The following is a 20,444-nucleotide window of genomic DNA, read 5'->3' as shown; positions in this document are numbered from 1 at the left end:
ACTCACAGTTATTAAAAATATTGTATTAAATGACCTTCAGACTGTGTATATAAGGTGTATATGAAACATAAATGAATTGTGTGAATGTAGACACACTTTGTTTAATGCACAAAGTTATAAAAAATATTGGCTAAAATGACCTTCAGGCTGTGTGTATAAGGTGCATATAAAACATAAATGCATTCTGTGCTTAGATTTAGGTCCCATTGCCATGATATCTCATTATGGTATGCAATTATTCCAAAATACGGAAAAATCCGATATCCAAAATACCTCTGGTCCCAAGCATTTTGGATAAGGGATACTCAACCTGTATTGTATTGAGTGTGCAGATACCAAACCCATTTTAACAATAACTATGTACAGGTATTGCAGACAATCCGCACTTGGGATGGGCGCCCAGCATCCACTACGGACTACGAGAAATAGAATTACCGGTGAGTAAATTCTTATTTTCTCTGACGTCCTAGTGGATGCTGGGGACTCCGTAAGGACCATGGGGATTATACCAAAGCTCCCAAACGGGCGGGAGAGTGCGGATGACTCTGCAGCACCGAATGAGAGAATTTCAGGTCCTCCTCAGCCAGGGTATCAAATTTGTAGAATTTTGCAAACGTATTTGCCCCTGACCAAGTAGCTGCTCGGCAAAGTTGTAATGCCGAGACCCCTCGGGCAGCCGCCCAAGATGAGCCCACCTTCCGTGTGGAATGGGCTTTTACAGATTTAGGCTGCGGTAAGCCTACCGCAGAATGTGCCAGCTGAATAGTGCTACAAATCCAGCGCGCAATAGACTGCTTAGAAGCAGGAGCACCCAGCTTGGTGGGTGCATACAGGATAAACAGCGAGTCAGTCTTTCTGACTCCAGCCGTCCTGGAAATTTAAATTTTTAGGGCCCTGACTACGTCCAGCAACTTGGAATCCTCCAAGTCCCTAGTAGCCGCAGGCACCACAATAGGTTGGTTCAAGTGAAAAGCGGAGACCACCTTTGGGAGAAACTGAGGACGAGTCCTCAATTCTGCCCTATCCATATGGAAAATCAGATAAGAGCTTTTACAAGACAAAGCCGCCAATTCTGAAACCCGCCTGGCCGACGCCAGGGCCAACAGCATGACCACTTTCCACGTGAGATATTTTAAATCCACAGTCTTAAGTGGTTCGAACCAATGTGATTTCAGGAAAGCCAAAACCACATTGAGATCCCAAGGTGCCACTGGGGGCACAAAAGGAGGCTGAATATGCAGTATTCCTTTGACAAAAGTCTGAACTTCGGGCAGTGAAGCCAGTTCTTTTTGGAAGAAAATCGACAGAGCCGAAATCTGGACCGTTATGGACCCCAATTTGAGGCCCAACGTCACCCCTGCTTGCAGGATGTGCAGGAATCGACCCAGTTGAAATTCCTCTGTCGGGGCCTTCATGGGCTCACACCAAGCAACATATTTTCGCCAAATGCGGTGATAATGTCTTGCGGTGACATCCTTCCTGGCTTTGATCAGGGTAGGGATGACTTCCTCCGGAATACCCTTTTCCTTCAGGATCCGGTATTCAACCACCATGCCGTCAAACGCAGCCGCGGTAAGTCTTGGAACAGACAGGGTCCCTGCTGCAGCAGGTCTTGTCTGAGCGGCAGAGGCCAAGGGTCCTCTGTAAGCATCTCTTGAAGTTCCGGGTACCAAGCTCTTCTTGGCCAATCCGGAACCACGAGTATGGTTTTCACTCCTCGCCTTCTTATTATTCTCAGTACCTTGGGTATGAGAGGTAGAGGAGGAAACACATAAACCGACTGGTACACCCATGGTGTCACTAGAGCGTCCACCGTTATAGCCTGAGGGTCTCTTGACCGGGCGCAATATCTTTTCAACTTCTTGTTGAGGCGGGACGCCACCATGTCTACCTGTGATTTTTCCCACCGGTTGACCAGCATTTGGAAGACTTCTGGATGAAGTCCCCATTCTCCCGGGTGGAGGTCGTGCCTGCTGAGGAAGTCTGCTTCCCAGTTGTCCACTCCCGGAATGAACACTGCCGTCAGTGCTAACACATGATTCTCTGCCCATCTGAGAATCCTTGTGGCTTCTGCCATCGCCATCCTGCTTCTCGCGCCGCCCTGTCTGTTTACATGGGCGACCGCCGTGATGTTGTCTGACTGGATCAGTACCGGCTGGTTTTGAAGCAGGAGTCTTGCCTGGCTTAGGGCATTGTAAATGGCCCTTAGCTCCAGGATATTTATGTGAAGAGAAATCTCCTGATTTGACCACAGTCCTTGGAAATTTCTTCCCTTTGTGACTGCCCCCCAGCCCCGAAGGCTGGCATCCGTGGTCACCAGGACCCAGTCCTGTATTCCGAATCTGCGGCCCTCTAGTAGATGAGCCCTCTGCAGCCACCACAGCAGCGACACCCTGGTTCTGGCCGATAGGGTTATCCGCTGTTGCATTTGGAGATGGGACCCGGACCATTAGTCCAACAGGTGCCACTGGAACGTCCTTGCGTGGAACCTTCCGAATGGAATTGCTTCGTATGAAGCTACCATTTTTCCCAGGACTCGTGTGCATTGATGTACCGACACTTTTCCTGGTTTTAGGCTGTCTCTGACCAGAGATGACAATTCCTCGGCTTTTTCCAGTGGAAGAAACACTCTTTTCTGGTCTGTGTCCAGAATCATTCCCAGGAACAGAAGATGTGTCGTCGGGACCAGCTGTGACTTTGGAATGTTTAGAATACAGCCGTGCTGTTGTAGCACTTCCTGAGAAAGTGCCACCCCCACTATCAACTGTTCTTTGGACCTCGCCTTTATCAGGAGATCGTCCAAGTATGGGATAATTAAAACTCCCTTCTTGCGAAGGAGTATCATCATTTCGGCCATTACCTTGGTAAAGACCCTCGGTGCCGTGGATAACCCAAACGGCAGCGTCTGGAACTGATAGTGACAGTCATGTACCACAAATCTAAGGTACTCCTGGTGCGGAGGGTAAATGGGGACATGCAGGTACGCATCCTTGATGTCCAGGGATACCATGTAATCCCCCTCCTCCAGGCTCGCAATAACCGCCCTGAGCGATTCCATCTTGAACTTGAACCTTTTGATATAAGTGTTCAAGGCTTTTAAATTTAAGATGGGTCTCACCGAAACGTCCGGTTTCGGTACCACAAACATTGTGGAGTAGTAACCCTTTCCTTGCTGAAGGATGGGTACCTTGACAATCACTTTCTGTGAATACAGTTTTTGAATAGCCACTAACACTGCCTCCCTGGCAGAGGGAGTTGCCGGCAAGGCAGATTTTAGGAAACGGCGGGGGGGAGACGTCTCGAATTCCAGCCTGTACCCCTGAGATACTACTTGAAGGACCCAGGGATCCACTTGTGAGAGAGCCCACTGTGTGCTGAAAAACCTGAGACGTGCCCCCACCGTTCCCGATTCCGCCTGAGCAGCCCCAGCGTCATGCTGTGGACTTACCGGACGCAGGGGAGGACTTCTGCTCCTGGGAACTAGCTGTGTGCTGCAGCTTTTTCCCCCTTCCTCTGCCCCTCGGCAGAAAGGATGAGCCTCTAGCCCGCTTATTTTTCTGGGGCCGAAAGGACTATACTTGATAATACGGTGCCTTCTTTTGCTGTGGGGTAGCCTGTGGCAAAAAGGTCGATTTCCCAGCAGTAGCTGTGGAAACGAGGTCTGAAAGACCTTCCCCAAAAAGTTCCACCCCTTTATAGGGTAAAACTTCCATGTGCCGCTTGGAGTCGGCATCACCTGACCATTGCCTAGTCCATAACCCCCGTCTGGCGGCAATGGACATAGCGCTTATTTTTGATGCCAGCCGGCAAATATCCCTCTGTGCATCACGCATGTATAAGACCGCGTCTTTTATATGGTCAATCGTTAGCAAAATATTGTCCCTATCCATGGTATCAATGTTTTCCGACAGGGAGTCTGACCACGCAGCAGCAGCACTGCACATCCAAGCTGATGCAATAGCGGGTCTCAATATAATGCCAGTGTGTGTGTATATAGCTTTTAGGGTACTTTCCTGCTTTCTATCAGCAGGTTCTTTTAGGGCGGCCGTATCCGGAGACGGTAGTGCCACTTTCTTTGATAAGCGTGTCAGCGCTTTATCTACCCTAGGGGGTGTTTCCCAGCGTGACCTATCCTCTGGCGGGAAAGGGTACGCAGCCATTAACCGTTTAGAAATGATCAATTTCTTATCTGGGGAAGTCCACGCTTCCTCACACACCTCATTTAGTTCGTCAGATGCAGGAAAAACTACTGGTAGTTTTTTCTCACCAAACATAATTCCCTTTTTTGTGGTACCTGGGGTATCATCAGAAATGTGTAATACATTTTTCATAGCCTCAATCATATAACGGGTGGATCTATTGGAGGGTACACTCGTCTCATCATTGTCGACACTGGAGTCGGTATCCGTGTCGACATCTGTATCTGTCATCTGAGGTAGCGGGCGTTTTACAGCCACTGATGACATTTGAGACGCTTGGACAGGCACAAGCTGAGTAGCCGGCTGTCCTATGTCGTCAAACCTTTTATGTAAGGAGCTGACACTGTCACGTAATTCCTTCCATAAGCCCATCCACACTGGTGTCGACCCCACAGGGGGTGACATCACATTCACAGGCATTTGCTCCGCCTCCACATCATTATCCTCATCATACATGTCGACACAGCAGTACCGACACACAGCAGACACACAGGGAATGCTCTTACAGAGGACAGGACCCCACAAAGCCCTTTGAGGAGACAGAGGGAGAGTATGCCAGCACACACCAGGGCGCTATATAACACAGGGATATCACTATACAGAGTGTTTTCCCCTATAGCTGTCTATATATATATATATATATATATATATATATATATATATATATACACTGCGCCTAAATTGTGCCCCCCTCTCTTTTTTACCCGTTCTGTAGTGCAGGACTGCAGGGGAGAGCCAGGGAGCTTCCTTCCAGCGGAACTGTGAGGGAATAATGGCGCCAGTGTGCTGAGGGAGTTGGCTCCGCCCCTTTTTCGGCGGGCTTTCTCCCGCTATTTTATCGTTTCTGGCAGGGGTTAATATACACCTATATAGCCTCTGGGGCTATATATGGTGTTAGTTTTGCCAGCCAAGGTGTTATTATTGCTGCTCAGGGCGCCCCCCCCAGCGCCATGCACCCATCAGCGACCGCAGTGTGTGGTGTGCATGAGGAGCAATGGCGCACAGATGCAGTGCTGTGCGCTACCTTGGAGAAGACAGAAGTCTTCAGCCGCCGATTTTCCGGACCACCTTCTTGTTTCTGGCTCTGTAAGGGGGGCGGCGGCGCGGCTCCGGGAACGGACGACGAGGTCGGGTCCTGTGTTCGATCCCTCTGGAGCTAATGGTGTCCAGTAGCCTAAGAAGCCCAAGCTACCACCACTTAGGTAGGTTCGCTTCTTCTCCCCTTAGTCCCTCGTTGCAGTGAGCCTGTTGCCAGCAGGTCTCACTGAAAATAAAAAACCTAAACTATACTTTCTGCTAGGAGCTCAGGAGAGCCCCTAGTGTGCATCCAGCTCAGCCGGGCACAGAAATCTAACTGAGGCTTGGAGGAGGGTATAGGGGGAGGAGCCAGTACACACCAGATAGTCCTAAATCTTTCTATAGAGTCCCCAGTCTCCTGCGGAGCCCGTCTATTCCCCATGGTCCTTACGGAGTCCCCAGCATCCACTAGGACGTCAGAGAAAAATGAATTCAGCTGCAGTGCTGCACGTACACCAGCAGCTCCACTGTCAGCCACTTCCATCTGGAATTGTAGACAACCAGGGACACAGTTTATGTACGGTGTACTGGTTAGCTCAGTGACAAGCGGGGACCACCGGCCCTTGGCCGGAAAACATCACATCCTGGTTGCTAAGCAACAGCCAGGACTCATAGGAGCAAAACCACGATGGGAGCAAGTCCTGCTGCTTGTAACACATTTGTTTGACAGGATCTCCCCCAGAGTAAATCAATGCGGTTTGTGATCCTGTAAATTGCTGGAATTGAGATAATCTATAATTTTCTTTTAAGAGTGTTTCCATCAATTTCCCTACTACTGATGTAAGGCTCACTGGTCGGTAGTTGCTTGCTTGTTTGTTTCCACTTTTGTGTAGTAAAACTATGGGCCTAATTCAGACCTGATCGCTAGCAAGCGATTTTTGCAGTGCAGCGTTCAGATAGTCGCCAAGTGTGCGAACGCAAATGTAGCAGAGCTGTATAGATTTTGTGCAGGCTCTACGCAGCCCAGGACTTACTCAGCCACTGCGATCACATCAGCCTGTCCGGGACCGGAATTGACGTCACTAACCCTCCCTGAAAACGCATGGACACACCTGCATGTTTTCAGACACTCCCTGAAAACGGTCAGTTGACACCCACAAACGCCTTCTACCTGTCAATCTCCTTGCGACCGCCCGTGCGAATGGATCCATTGCATAAACCCATTGCTGAGTGGCGATCCGCTTTGTACCTATGCGATGCACCTGTGCATTGCGGTGCATACGCATGCGTAGTTTGGACCTAATCGCCCGCTGTGCGAAAATGCACCCCTATGTTTGCTCTTTATGTTACTCCAGTAGCGAGTGACTGGTTGAATAATTCTGTTAATGGTGATACCAGCACCCCATTAAGCTCTTTTAGTATCCTTGGATGTATTGTATCCCAAAAGTGGTTCAATTTGGTACCGCACAGAAATATTTTAGTAGTCTTCGTAATGGGCTCTTATAAAATATGTCCCTTGTAAATCAACAGTTCATGTACATGAGAGATGCCTGAAATAGGTATCCAAGGAATTAGTGTTGTTGGTGGTGCACCCAGAGTCAATGGTACGTGTCGCCAAAAGAAAAAAGAAAGACTCTGTGTTGGGGCACTCTTTTTAAATAAAACTTAACTTTTAATTAATTTATGATAAAAGTATAGTACACAGACAAACACACATACACTATGATACACTAAGGAAAGTTACAGAGATTACCCTTCCACATCTGATGTTGTAAATCTGTAATCAAAAACTGGAAGTAAAAAATTCTCCAATATCTGATATCGTAAGTTTGTAATCAAAACTGGAAGTAAAAACTGTCCAAGAATTTTATGTTTTAGGTGACAGTAGCACCTGAGGTGAAAATATCACAAATAGAAATTTCAGATAACAGAAAATTCAAGTATATAACACAGTGGCATATATTGAAATAATTATGACTGTAGAAATAGTCCAATATTAAATACCAACTGTAATAATGTATCCTGGTATGGGCTAATTTGCTATTTATAGATCTATATTTAAAAATGTGCGATCTAGAAGCTGATTTATTATATATAAATCTATGGTCAGATAGTCTATAATCAAGATAGATAGATAGATGGATGAGATAGGTAAGGGTCAAATGTTGCTCCAACACTTCTACTTTTCACATTGAATACGGAGTGTTTTTTACTGCACCCAATATTCCCTAGCGGTCTCCCATCTAGGTGCTAATTGGGCTTCTCACTGCTTTGCTTCCAAGAACAGGTGAGATTGGGCGTAGCCAGTGAAATATGGCAGTAATATCTCAAGGGTTGTAAATGAGAGTGTGTTTGGTTATTGGCGTATACCAAGAAAAGAGGTACTTCTGCAGTCCAATATTTATGCACAGATTCTCTGTTACCTTAGCATTGCAGAGAGATAGTTGGCTGGCATTTAGATGAGAGAGTACTGAAAAGATTTGATACAAACAAATGTAAAGGTTCAGGGTCCGTCTTCTGCTGTCCACTGTCATATAATAATATAGTGGACAGTGGATGAGAGAGGCGGGTTGCCTAAGCCTATTGAAAATGGATACGTTGGAAAATATGAAAGTAATGGGTGAGACTGGCACTTTTACAATATTCCAAGTATTAGTGAAACAATCAGTGCCCAGTGCCGTATATTAAATTCAAATATAGAATATCTACTAAAAGGAGTGGATATGAAATGAAGCAGTAGATAGAGACAAAATTAAGTTGAGAAAAAGTAAATAATTAATCAAATGCCCAAATAATAAGGTAAATTTATAGCTTTGCTATTTGGAGGAGTGAGTGTACATGGTATAACTTGGGAGCAAGAATTTGATGCTAAAGATATTCAGAAGTGTTGGAGCAATATTTGACCCTTACCTATCTCATCCATCTATCTATCTTGATTATAGACTCTGACCACTAGAACGCACATTTTTAAATATAGATCTATAAATAGCAAATTAGCCCATACCAGGAGACATTATTACAGTTGGTATTTAATACTGGACTATAGTGTTCATTCTAGGATATTTTTAGGGCAGGGTGCTGATCATTGAGGAGGGCACATTTTCATTTTGAAGGGCACATTTTTTAGGTGACGCTTTGCGCAAAAAGCATAGCGCATGTTTATAGTTTTTAGACATATATTTTCCCCTTAATGTATCGTTTACCCCTACATACATATAGGACACCCAACATCTGTACTGAGAAAAATACTATATTTGTACAGTCTTCTTGAAAGAACGGCTACAGTATATACATAATAAGTAGATAATAATAAAGGTCTCCTCCACTGCTGAAGTAGGTATAATCCTTATGTGTTATAATACAGAAAGTTAAGCAGTTAAGCAGAGGGTTAAAATATACAGTATAGGTATAACATAAAAGTCTGTTCTTCTACTAAGGAAATAGTGTAAGCAGTACATGCTCACTGCTTACCCTGTTCTTTCCCTCTTTATCGGAGTTCTGTGTTATGCCGGCAGCCACTGCAGTGATGCCATTTACTGTCCCTCCTCTGCCATCCATTTCATGAAGTATAGAAATTGTTTCCAATTTCAGAGGTAGGAAAGGAGTAGACAACTACATTGTAACATGCACTCTGACTGTTGCATTCTGTATAAAAGGGGGCAATTTATGATCCTGCAGGGTGCACTGAAAAAGGGCAGGGTGCTTTTTCACATTTCAAAAATGGGCAGGGTGCAGCACCCTGCTGAAACAGCCTAGAAGGAACATTAGACTATTTCTACAGTCATAATTATTTCAATATATGCTACTGTGTTATATGCTTGAATTTTCTGTTATCTGAAATTTCTATTTGTGATATTTTCACCTCAGGTGCTAGTGTCACCTAAAACATTAAATTCTTGGAGAGTTTTTACTTCCAGTTTTGATTACAAACTTACGATATCAGATATTGGAGAATTTTTTTACTTCCAGTTTTTGATTACAGATTTACGACATCAGATGTGGAAGGGTAAACTCTGTAACCTTCCTTAGTGTATCATATGTGTGTTTGTCTGTGTACTATACTTTTATCATAAATTAATAAAAAGTTAAGTTTTATTTAAAAAGAGTGCCCCAACACAGAGTCTTTCTTTTTTCTTTTGACACATCGACATGTACTGTATCCCATCTGGCCCCATTGATTTATCCACTTTCAGTTTTGAGAGTTCTGTTAGGACCTGTAAATGTACTTGTTTCAACCTCATTTTTCTGAAAACACCTGCAACTTAACTGTGGCCCTTTCATCCCTCTTTCAGTTGTGAATACTGAGAAAAAATAATGATTAAGGTGATCTGCTATTATATTGTCTCCCTCAACAAGACTCCCAGTCTCTCTCTTTAGTCTTATTATTCCGCCTTTGGTTTATCTACTTTCGTTTATATACAAAAAAAAAAAAAAAAGTTTTTCCACCTTTACCCATTGACTGGGCCATTTTCTCCTCTACTTGTGCCTTTGCACATCTGATTACTTTCTTAGCCACCTTCTGTCTAACAAGATATACCTCTTTGTCTTCATTATTCTGCATTTGCTTATATTTCCTAAAAGCCATCTTTTTTTTTATTTCACAGTTCTTGCTGCTTTTTTCACAAACCACACTGGCTTCCTCTTCCTTGTGTTTTTCCTAACCCTTTAGATGCTGAGCTCTGTTGCCTTTAGTACTATACTGTATATAGGAGTTAATTATTATTATTCTTCTTCTTATTATTATTATTATTATTATGTGGTTGGCTATAAGGAGAACTGTATTGTATTGTGTTGTGTTATACAGATATGTCCTCATACAGTATTTACCATGTTCAACTGTTAAAATGTGATTGACTTAACTCTTTCTAAAATGTGTTATAGCTATGCTGTTGATTTACATTCTTTATTAAGGTATTTGCCTGAGTGTTAAAATATGATGTCACATCCATGGCACTGAAAAGTGTGAGTCTTTGCTAGATAACTCCCATTATACTCTCTACCAGGCATGTCATGGCAGTCTATATGAAAATATAGTATTCAAATGCTTATCTCCCAACATATTGAAAAATACAGTGGGCAGGGCCAGATTAAGGGAGGGACGACAGGGGCAGTCATTTTGGGGCCCCCACATATTAGCGGACCCCACACACAGCTGTGTGCAGCTGGAGTAGTACTCATCGGATGGTTGTGCTGTTAATTAACAGCAGCTGTCGAGTATGTCACCCATGTCCAGTGAGTCTCACTGGATAGTGAGGTAAAATCTTGCAAGACAGTGTCCGTGAGCCAGCAGTGTGTGCTATCCTAGTGCGCTGGCATACCTCCCAACATGACCCTCTCCAGGAGGGACAAAATGCTCTGCTCCTGGACTTTTCTCTTAATTTGTGATTGCCATCACCTGTGTTGATCAGGTTAGTGGATAAGAAAAGTGTTTCAGCACAGGTGATGGCAATCATAAATTAAGAGGGAATTCCAGGAGCAGAGCATTCTGTCCCTCCTGGAGAGGGTCACGTTGGGAGGTATGCACTGGTCCTAACTCGGCTGCTGGTCTGTGACTGTCAAGTGTGTGTGTGTGTGTGTGTGTGTGTGTGTGTGTGTGTATGTATGTTTTTTGTACACACGGCAGTGGGCGTTTATGAGCAATTTTACTACTAGGGGCCGCCACAACTTTTGGGCCCCCATCCACTTTAATCTGGCCCTCTCAGTGGGCTATTGCAAGTAGAAGATGTTATAAATTGCATTACTTCGCATCTCCTTTGTATAAGACATAATTGTACCTAAAATAAAAAGCAAGAATAATACTGAAAATGTACTCACACAGCAGCAACATATCAGAACAATGACCAGCGTCTGCAACACTCCAGCCGTTCCCACTATCCATGTTAGTCGAAGGAACAGTATTACTCCAAAGATATTTTGCAGACAGGGAAGATAGACACCCATCAAAGTGCCCATACTAGGCGACTGTGAAAAATAAAACAAAAGTTAACATTTTCTTTCATTAACACTACCAACTGGTATTGTAATGCTGTTAATGTTATTAACATAATAAATGGCAAATGATCAGGCAATTTCATTATTATCAGGGCCAAGGCAATTTTATTAGTAGGAAAATACATAATTTCCGTACATGTCTTTAATTTCAGGGGTGGTTTAAAAGGTATGTTGTCATACATAAAAGGAGAAAAACGTTATATAGCCCAATAGCACTTTAAACTCTTCTATTTGTTGACATCCTCAGACGTGGTTTTCAGTATTTTATACTTAAAAGTACACTGAAATTTCTGTAACAAAAAATACAGATCAATTATACCTTAGACATTACCTGATTCCCTTGTAGAAATACACCAAAACACAAATAATTCTTTAAAAAACAATTTGTGCTAAGGAAATACAGAAAATATAGGGTGAATGGGAGTGGTGCCAATACCGGCAAGAAGGAGCGGGTATGGGTCAATAGGTCGACCACACTTAGGTCGACAGTCACCAGGTCGACCACACTTAGGTCGACAGTCACCAGGTCGACACCTGAAATAGGTTGATACAGTCGACATGGAAAAAGGTCGATATGAGTTTATTTATTTTTTTGTGTCGTTTTCTTCGTAAAGTGATAGGGAATCCCAATTAGTGCACCGTGTCCACTCACATGGCTCGCTTCGCGATCCAATCGTAGTTCACGTGGATCGTAAAGTATGAAAAAGTACAAAAAATGAAAAAATTTGAAAAACACGTCAACCATGTCGACCTAGTGACCATGTTGACCTAGGGACCATGTCGACCAACAGTAGTCGACCTAATGACTGTCGACCCAAGTGTGGTCGACCTAAAGACCGTACCCCGAAGGAGCCTGACTTGACCTGACCTGGAATTGGCACCCCTCCCACTCATCCTCAGGTGTTTTAATTACAATTTCAGATCACACATTGGTAAGGGCTCTATTTAAGGGTAAAACCTGGATAAATTATATAATGTGATAGTATGTATACATAAGCAGGTCTCTGTGCATGAGATAATAGCACTTAGGCTTGACCAAGCACTGTGTATGTTGTGATTGATTGTGTGCTAATGGGAGGAAAATGCTGTATTAAATAAATAAAACAAGAAAAAAATTCAGAAGAAAATGCAAAAAAGAAAGGAGAAAATGCAGCTGGAGGAGAAATTGGGGAGAAAGAAAAGAGCAAGTTTGTATGTATAACAACGAGAACAAAAATTAAAAATAACATTAAAAATTTGAAAAACAAAGGTCAAATGATCAATAATGTTTACAGCCCCTTCTGGGTGCTTTGGAGCTAAAGACACAGCCAGCTGAGTGCAAGATAAAGTTCTGGTCCGCTTGCCGCTTTGCCTGCTGCAGCACGCTGTCCCTATCTTACCCTGTGCTTTGCAGGTGAAGGGTTCCAGTCGCCATTCATGGTGGCGTGTGCTTTAACGGAAGTTGGTGCATAAAAAAATAAATATAAAAATAATAATAATAATAAATGAATTAAAATAAGAATTTACTTACCGATAATTCTATTTCTCGTAGTCCGTAGTGGATGCTGGGGACTCCGTCAGGACCATGAGGAATAGCGGCTCCGCAGGAGACAGGGCACAAAAGTAAAAGCTTTAGGATCAGGTGGTGTGCACTGGCTCCTCCCCCTATGACCCTCCTCCAAGCCTCAGTTAGGATACTGTGCCCGGACGAGCGTACACAATAAGGAAGGATTTTGAATCCCGGGTAAGACTCATACCAGCCACACCAATCACACTGTACAACCTGTGATCTGAACCCAGTTAACAGCATGATAACAGCGGAGCCTCTGAAAAGATGGCTCACAACAATAATAACCCGATTTTTGTAACATTAACTATGTACAAGTATTGCAGACAATCCGCACTTGGGATGGGCGCCCAGCATCCACTACGGACTACGAGAAATAGAATTATCGGTAAGTAAATTCTTATTTTCTCTGACGTCCTAAGTGGATGCTGGGGACTCCGTCAGGACCATGGGGATTATACCAAAGCTCCCAAACGGGCGGGAGAGTGCGGATGACTCTGCAGCACCGAGTGAGAGAACTCCAGGTCCTCCTCAGCCAGGGTGTGCCCCTGACCAAGTAGCAGCTCGGCAAAGTTGTAAAGCCGAGACCCCTCGGGCAGCCGCCCAAGATGAGCCCACCTTCCTTGTGGAATGGGCATTTACATATTTTGGCTGTGGCAGGCCTGCCACAGAATGTGCAAGCTGAATTGTACTACACATCCAACTAGCAATCGTCTGCTTAGAAGCAAGAGCACCCAGTTTGTTGGGTGCATACAGGATAACAGCAAGTGAGTTTTCCTGACTCCAGCCGTCCTGGAAACCTATATTTTCAGGGCCCTGACAACATCTAGCAACTTGGAGTCCTCCAAGTCCCTAGTAGCCGCAGGTACCACAATAAGCTGGTTCAGGTGAAACGCTGACACCACCTTAGGGAGAAACTGGGGACGAGTCCGCAGCTCTGCCCTGTCCGAATGGACAATCAGATATGGGCTTTTGTGAGACAAAGCCGCCAATTCTGACACTCGCCTGGCCGAGGCCAGGGCCAACATCATGGTCACTTTCCATGTGAGATATTTCAAATCCACAGATTTGAGCGGTTTAAACTAATGTGATTTGAGGAATCCCAGAACTACGTTGAGATCCCACAGTGCCACTGGAGGCACAAAAGGGGGTTGTATATGCAGTACTCCCTTGACAAACTTCTGGACTTCAGGAACTGAAGCCAATTCTTTCTGGAAGAAAATCGACAGGGCCGAAATTTGAACCTTAATGGACCCCAATTTGAGGCCCATAGACACTCCTGTTTGCAGGAAATGCAGGAATCGACCGAGTTGAAATTTCTTCGTGGGGCCTTCCTGGCCTCACACCACGCAACATATTTTCGCCACATGTGGTGATAATGTTGTGCGGTCACCTCCTTCCTGGCTTTGACCAGGGTAGGAATGACCTCTTCCGGAATGCCTTTTTCCCTTAGGATCCGGCGTTCAACCGCCATGCCGTCAAACGCAGCCGCGGTAAGTCTTGGAACAGACATGGTACTTGCTGAAGCAAGTCCCTTCTTAGCGGCAGAGGCCATGAGTCCTCTGTGAGCATCTCTTGAAGTTCCGGGTACCAAGTCCTTCTTGGCCAATCCGGAGCCACGAGTATAGTTCTTACTCCTCTACGTCTTATAATTCTCAGTACCTTAGGTATGAGAAGCAGAGGAGGGAACACATACACCGACTGGTACACCCACGGTGTTACCAGAACGTCCACAGCTATTGCCTGAGGGTCTCTTGACCTGTCGCAATACCTGTCCAGTTTTTTGTTCAGGCGGGACGCCATCATGTCCACCTTTGGTCTTTCCCAACGGTTCACAATCATGTGGAAGACTTCCCGATGAAATCCCCACTCTCCCGGGTGGAGGTCGTGCTGAGGAAGTCTGCTTCCCAGTTGTCCACTCCCGGAATGAACACTGCTGACAGTGCTATCACATGATTTTCCGCCGAGCGAAGAATCCTTGCAGTTTCTGCCATTGCCCTCCTGCTTCTTGTGCCGCCCTGTCTGTTTACGTGGGCGACTGCCGTGATGTTGTCCCACTGGATCAATACCGGCTGACCTTGAAGCAGAGGTCTTGCTAAGCTTAGAGCATTGTAAATTGCTCTTAGCTCCAGTATATTTATGTGGAGAGAAGTCTCCAGACTTGATCACACTCCCTGGAAATTTTTTCCTTGTGTGACTGCTCCCCAGCCTTTCAGGCTGGCATCCGTGGTCACCAGGACCCAGTCCTGAATGCCGAATCTGTGGCCCTTTAGTAGATGAGCACTCTGCAGCCACCACAGAAGAGACACCCTTGTCCTTGGAGACAGGGTTATCCGCTGATGCATCTGAAGATGCGATCCGGACCATTTTTCCAGCAGATCCCACTGAAAAGTTCTTGCGTGAAATCTGCCGAATGGAATCGCTTCGTAAGAAGCCACCATTTTTCCCAGGACCTTTGTGCAATGATGCACTGACACTTTTCCTGGTTTTAGGAGGTTCCTGACTAGCTCGGATAACTCCCTGGCTTTCTCCTCCGGGAGAAACACCTTTTTCTGGACTGTGTCCAGAATCATCCCTAGGAACAGCAGACGTGTCGTCGGAGACAGCTGCGATTTTGGAATATTTAGAATCCACCCGTGCTGTCGTAGAACTACTTGAGATAGTGCTACTCCGACCTCCAACTGTTCTCTGGACCTTGCCCTTATCAGGAGATCGTCCAAGTAAGGGATAATTAAGACGCCTTTTCTTTGAAGAAGAATCATCATTTCGGCCATTACCTTGGTAAAGACCCGGGGTGCCGTGGACAATCCAAACGGCAGCGTCTGAAACTGATAGTGACAGTTTTGTACCACGAACCTGAGGTACCCTTGGTGAGAAGGGCAAATTGGGACATGGAGGTAAGCATCCTTGATGTCCAGGGACACCATATAGTCCCCTTCTTCCTGGTTCGCTATCACTGCTCTGAGTGACTCCATCTTGATTTGAACCTTTGTATGTAAGTGTTCAAATATTTCAGATTTAGAATAGGTCTCACCGAGCCGTCTGGCTTCAGTACCACAATATAGTGTGGAATAATACCCCTTTCCTTGTTGTAGGAGGGGTACTTTGATTATCACCTGCTGGGAATACAGCTTGTGAATTGTTTCCAATACTGCCTCCCTGTCGTAGGGAGACGTTGGTAAAGCAGACTTCAGGAACCTGCGAGGGGGAGACGTCTCGAATTTCCAATCTGTACCCCTGGGATACTACTTGTAGGATCCAGGGGTCCACTTGCGAGTGAGCCCACTGCGCGCTGAAACTTTTGAGACGACCCCCCACCGCACCTGAGCCCGCTTGTACGGCCCCAGCGTCATGCTAAGGACTTGGCAAAAGTGGTGGAGGGCTTCTGTTCCTGGGAATGGGCTGCCTGCTGCAGTCTTCTTCCCTTTCCTCTATCCCTGGGCAGATATGACTGGCCTTTTGCCTGCTTGCCCTTATGGGGATGAAAGGACTGAGGCTGAAAAGACAGTGTCTTTTTCTGCTGAGATGTGACTTGGGGTAAAAAAGGTGGATTTTCCAGCTGTTGCCGTGGCCACCAGGTCCGATGGACCGACCCCAAATAACTCCTCCCCTTTATACGGCAATACTTCCATGTGCCGTTTGGAATCTGCATCACCTGACCACTGTCGTGTCCATAAACATCTTCTGGCAGATATGGACATCGCACTTACTCTTGATGCCAGAGTGCAAATATCCCTCTGTGCATCTTGCATATATAGAAATGCATCCTTTAAATGCTCTATAGTCAATAAAATACTGTCCCTGTCAAGGGTATCAATATTTTCAGTCAGGGAATCCGACCAAGCCACCCCAGCGCTGCACATCCAGGCTGAGGCGATCGCTGGTCGCAGTATAACACCAGTATGTGTGTATATACTTTTTAGGATATTTTCCAGCCTCCTATCAGCTGGCTCCTTGAGGGCGGCCGTATCTGGAGATGGTAACGCCACTTGTTTTGATAAGCGTGTGAGCGCCTTATCCACCCTAAGGGGTGTTTCCCAACGCGCCCTAACTTCTGGCGGGAAAGGGTATAACGCCAATAATTTTCTATCGGGGGAAACCCACGCATCATCACACACTTCATTTAATTTATCTGATTCAGGAAAAACTACAGGTAGTTTTTTCACACCCCACATAATACCCTCTTTTGTGGTACTTGTAGTATCAGAAATATGTAACACCTCCTTCATTGCCCTTAACATGTAACGTGTGGCCCAAATGGAAAATACGTTTGTTTCTTCACCGTCGACACTGGAGTCAGTGTCCGTGTCTGTGTCGACCGACTGAGGTAAATGGGCGTTTTAAAGCCCCTGACGGTGTTTGAGACGCCTGGACAGGTACTAATTGGTTTGCCGGCCGTCTCATGTCGTCAACCGACCTTGCAGCGTGTTGACATTATCACGTAATTCCCTAAATAAGCCATCCATTCCGGTGTTGACTCCCTAGAGAGTGACATCACCATTACAGGCAATTGCTCCGCCTCCTCACCAACATCGTCCTCATACATGTCGACACACACGTACCGACACACAGCACACACACAGGGAATGCTCTGATAGAGGACAGGACCCCACTAGCCCTTTGGGGAGACAGAGGGAGAGTTTGCCAGCACACACCAAAACGCTATATTATACAGGGACAACCTTATATAAGTGTTTTCCCTTATAGCATCTTAATATATAATAATATCGCCAAATAAGTGCCCCCCCTCTCTGTTTTAACCCTGTTTCTGTAGTGCAGTGCAGGGGAGAGCCTGGGAGCCTTCCTAGCAGCGGAGCTGTGTAGGAAAATGGCGCTGTGTGCTGAGGAGAATAGGCCCCGCCCCCTTTTCGGCGGGCTTCTTCTCCCGTTTTTCTGACAACCTGGCAGGGGTTAAATACATCCATATAGCCCCAGGGGCTATATGTGATGTATTTTTAGCCAGCATAGGTACTTTCATTGCTGCCCAGGGCGCCCCCCCAAGCGCCCTGCACCCTCAGTGACCGTTGGTGTGAAGTGTGCTGAGAGCAATGGCGCACAGCTGCAGTGCTGTGCGCTACCTCATGAAGACTGAGAAGTCTTCAGCCGCCGATTTCTGGACCTCTTCTCTCTTCAGCATCTGCAAGGGGGTCGGCGGCGCGGCTCCGGTGACCCATCCAGGCTGTACCTGTGATCGTCCCTCTGGAGCTAGTGTCCAGTAGCCTAAGAAGCCAATCCATCCTGCACGCAGGTGAGTTCACTTCTTCTCCCCTAAGTCCCTCGTTGCAGTGAGCCTGTTGCCAGCAGGACTCACTGAAAATAAAAAACCTAACAAAACTTTTACTCTAAGCAGCTCTTTAGGAGAGCCACCTAGATTGCACCCTTCTCGGCCGGGCACAAAAACCTAACTGAGGCTTGGAGGAGGGTCATAGGGGGAGGAGCCAGTGCACACCACCTGATCCTAAAGCTTTTACTTTTGTGCCCTGTCTCCTGCGGAGCCGCTATTCCTCATGGTCCTGACGGAGTCCCCAGCATCCACTTAGGACGTCAGAGAAAAATAAAGTATTTTATTATATGCGTGATTGTGTTAATAAGTATCTTTGTGGTGTAACAATTATGCTCAGAGGAAGACATTAAGTTCAATGTCTGTATTTAGACCATGAGGTTCTAGTCTTATCCTATAAACCCATTCAGTTTCTTTTTTCTTTAATGAGTTTACGATGTCGTCACCTCTCCAGTGAGCTGTGACAATATGGATTCCAATTAATTTTAAACTTTTTTGATCCTTGTGCTTGTTCAGGAAATGGGCAGACAGACTAGAATATGACAGTATAACTAATTTTGTTGAATTAATGCATACTTGGAGCTTGGATAAATAAAGTAAAATTGGAATATACGGTCTATAAATACTGCATATTACATGTTAAGATTATATTAAAATATGTATGAGATAAAAATCGTATTTTAGAAAGGAACAAATAGATAATAATAAAAAAGCCTTTTTATACACAGTCGCCAGCGCTTTCTATTATTTATTTTAGACTATGGGGTATATTCAATTAGGGTCAGATCCATTCTGACATGCATTTGTTGGATTGGATCCGACAACCCCTATTCAATCTCATTTTAATTCGACTTTTAAAAAGTCGAATTGAGATGAGGGACCCAGGAGGAGGAGACGGAAGGGGGGAGACGCGGGGAGACCAGCAGGGACAGCCGCGGGCAGTCGGAGAGCAGCGTTACAGTAGCGCTGCCGAAGGACGTCTCACAGCCGCCCGACCTCACGACAGTGTCCACCCGGCTCCAGCAAGCGTGACCTCACTTGCTGGAGCCGGGTGGACGCTGCCGTGAGCGGCGCGGCTGTAAGACATTCTGCTGCAGCGCTGTGCTGTAGCGCTTCTGTCCTCTGTATGCCCTGCGGCTGTCCCCGTTTTCCCCCACTCCTCCTCTGGGTCCCACATCTCAGTCCGATATTTTTTTATGTCGGACTGAGATGGACGGAAATCCTGTAGAATTTGGCCCCGTTTCACTCAAAAGTACATGAATCGGCAGCTATACCGCCGATACACGAATTCCATGACTTGACGAATAAAAACTGATGGGACTGAATAGGTTGAATCACTATTTGACCTTAAAAAGTTGAAAACTGACGTCTTTTCGGCAGACGGCAGTTTTCGATCCTAATTGAATATACCCCTATGTGTTTTAAAGCCCTTTTTTGTTGTGCACATGCTCAGCAATACTTGTTCTTAATTTACATTTGCCCTGTCCTATATACTATACTCTACACAGGTACTTCAGGTTATATTTGACTTGAATTGCGTTATTGGCTTTGTTGTTGTGTACAGTTTTTACAGCCAGGGCAATTTGTGGAATGGTGGAATTCTATTGCCTTATTGGTTGTTTCAGATGCTTATGGTGTTAGAAGATAACTACTTTTTAATTGATGTTTTAGGTTTTTTGTATATCACTCACGGTTTTCTTGGTATTGTTTTCTTTAATACTTCATCCAGTAGTAGGATGTGGCAGTGTCTCCCTAGAATTCTTTCAATTCTAGGGACAGACACCCACTTACCACCTAACCCTCACTTGCTGTAGCCTAAACCTAACCCTAACACCTGCAGACTAACCCTAAACCCCCATCCCCACAGCTTAAATCTAGCCCTCCCCCTGCAGCCTAACCTTAACCCTATTTGGGGTTGCCTAATCCTAACCCCCCTCCCCACATCTTAAACCTAACCCCCCTCCTTTTCGCAGCCTTACCCTAACCCTCCCCCCGCAGCATAAACCTAACCTCTCCCCCGCCCCCACCCGGCTTACCTCTCCAAAGTCCTGGCAGTCACTTGATCGGAATCCCATCTGTCGGAAAGCCAGCATCGGGATCCAAGCTATTTGGGATGCCGGCGCCGGAATTCCGATCACTGGGTCCTGCGCTTGTGGCGCAGATATGCAAACACCTCTGCCTGATTGACAAGCAGAGGTGATCGCGGCGAGGGATGGAGGTGGAGTCGGCCAGCATTCGGGAATAGAGGGGGCAGGGCGTCCCCGTTTTTAAGGAGTGGTGAGGCCAAGCTGCACTGCAAAAGCAAGGCTCAGTAAGCTCAAGCTTACTCAGCCTACCATCGCAAGCAATGTTCATCTGATATACTATTGCATCGCAAATGCAAGGGGGAGGTAATATGCACCTCCTCCTT

The 20,444-nt window shown here is 45.6% G+C and overlaps 1 protein-coding gene and 1 pseudogene across 2 annotated transcripts in view; both read right to left on the bottom strand.

Moving 5' to 3' along the window:
- SLC12A4 (solute carrier family 12 member 4) overlaps positions 1-20,444 on the bottom strand; it is a 939,289-nt gene that overhangs the window by 591,666 nt on the left and 327,179 nt on the right. For both annotated transcript variants that reach the window (XM_063945258.1, XM_063945259.1), the window contains exon 4: positions 11,031-11,177. In XM_063945258.1, the coding sequence (XP_063801328.1) occupies positions 11,031-11,177 (147 nt within the window). The remainder of the gene's footprint in view (positions 1-11,030; positions 11,178-20,444) is intronic.
- LOC134971452 (5S ribosomal RNA) lies at positions 7,423-7,541 on the bottom strand (annotated as a pseudogene).

The sequence above is a fragment of the Pseudophryne corroboree genome, chromosome 11, assembly GCF_028390025.1.
Source record: "Pseudophryne corroboree isolate aPseCor3 chromosome 11, aPseCor3.hap2, whole genome shotgun sequence".
In the NCBI taxonomy this organism is placed as follows: Eukaryota; Metazoa; Chordata; class Amphibia; order Anura; family Myobatrachidae; genus Pseudophryne; species Pseudophryne corroboree.
Note: the sequence above shows the minus strand (reverse complement) of the source record. Positions and strands in the feature narration are given on the sequence as shown.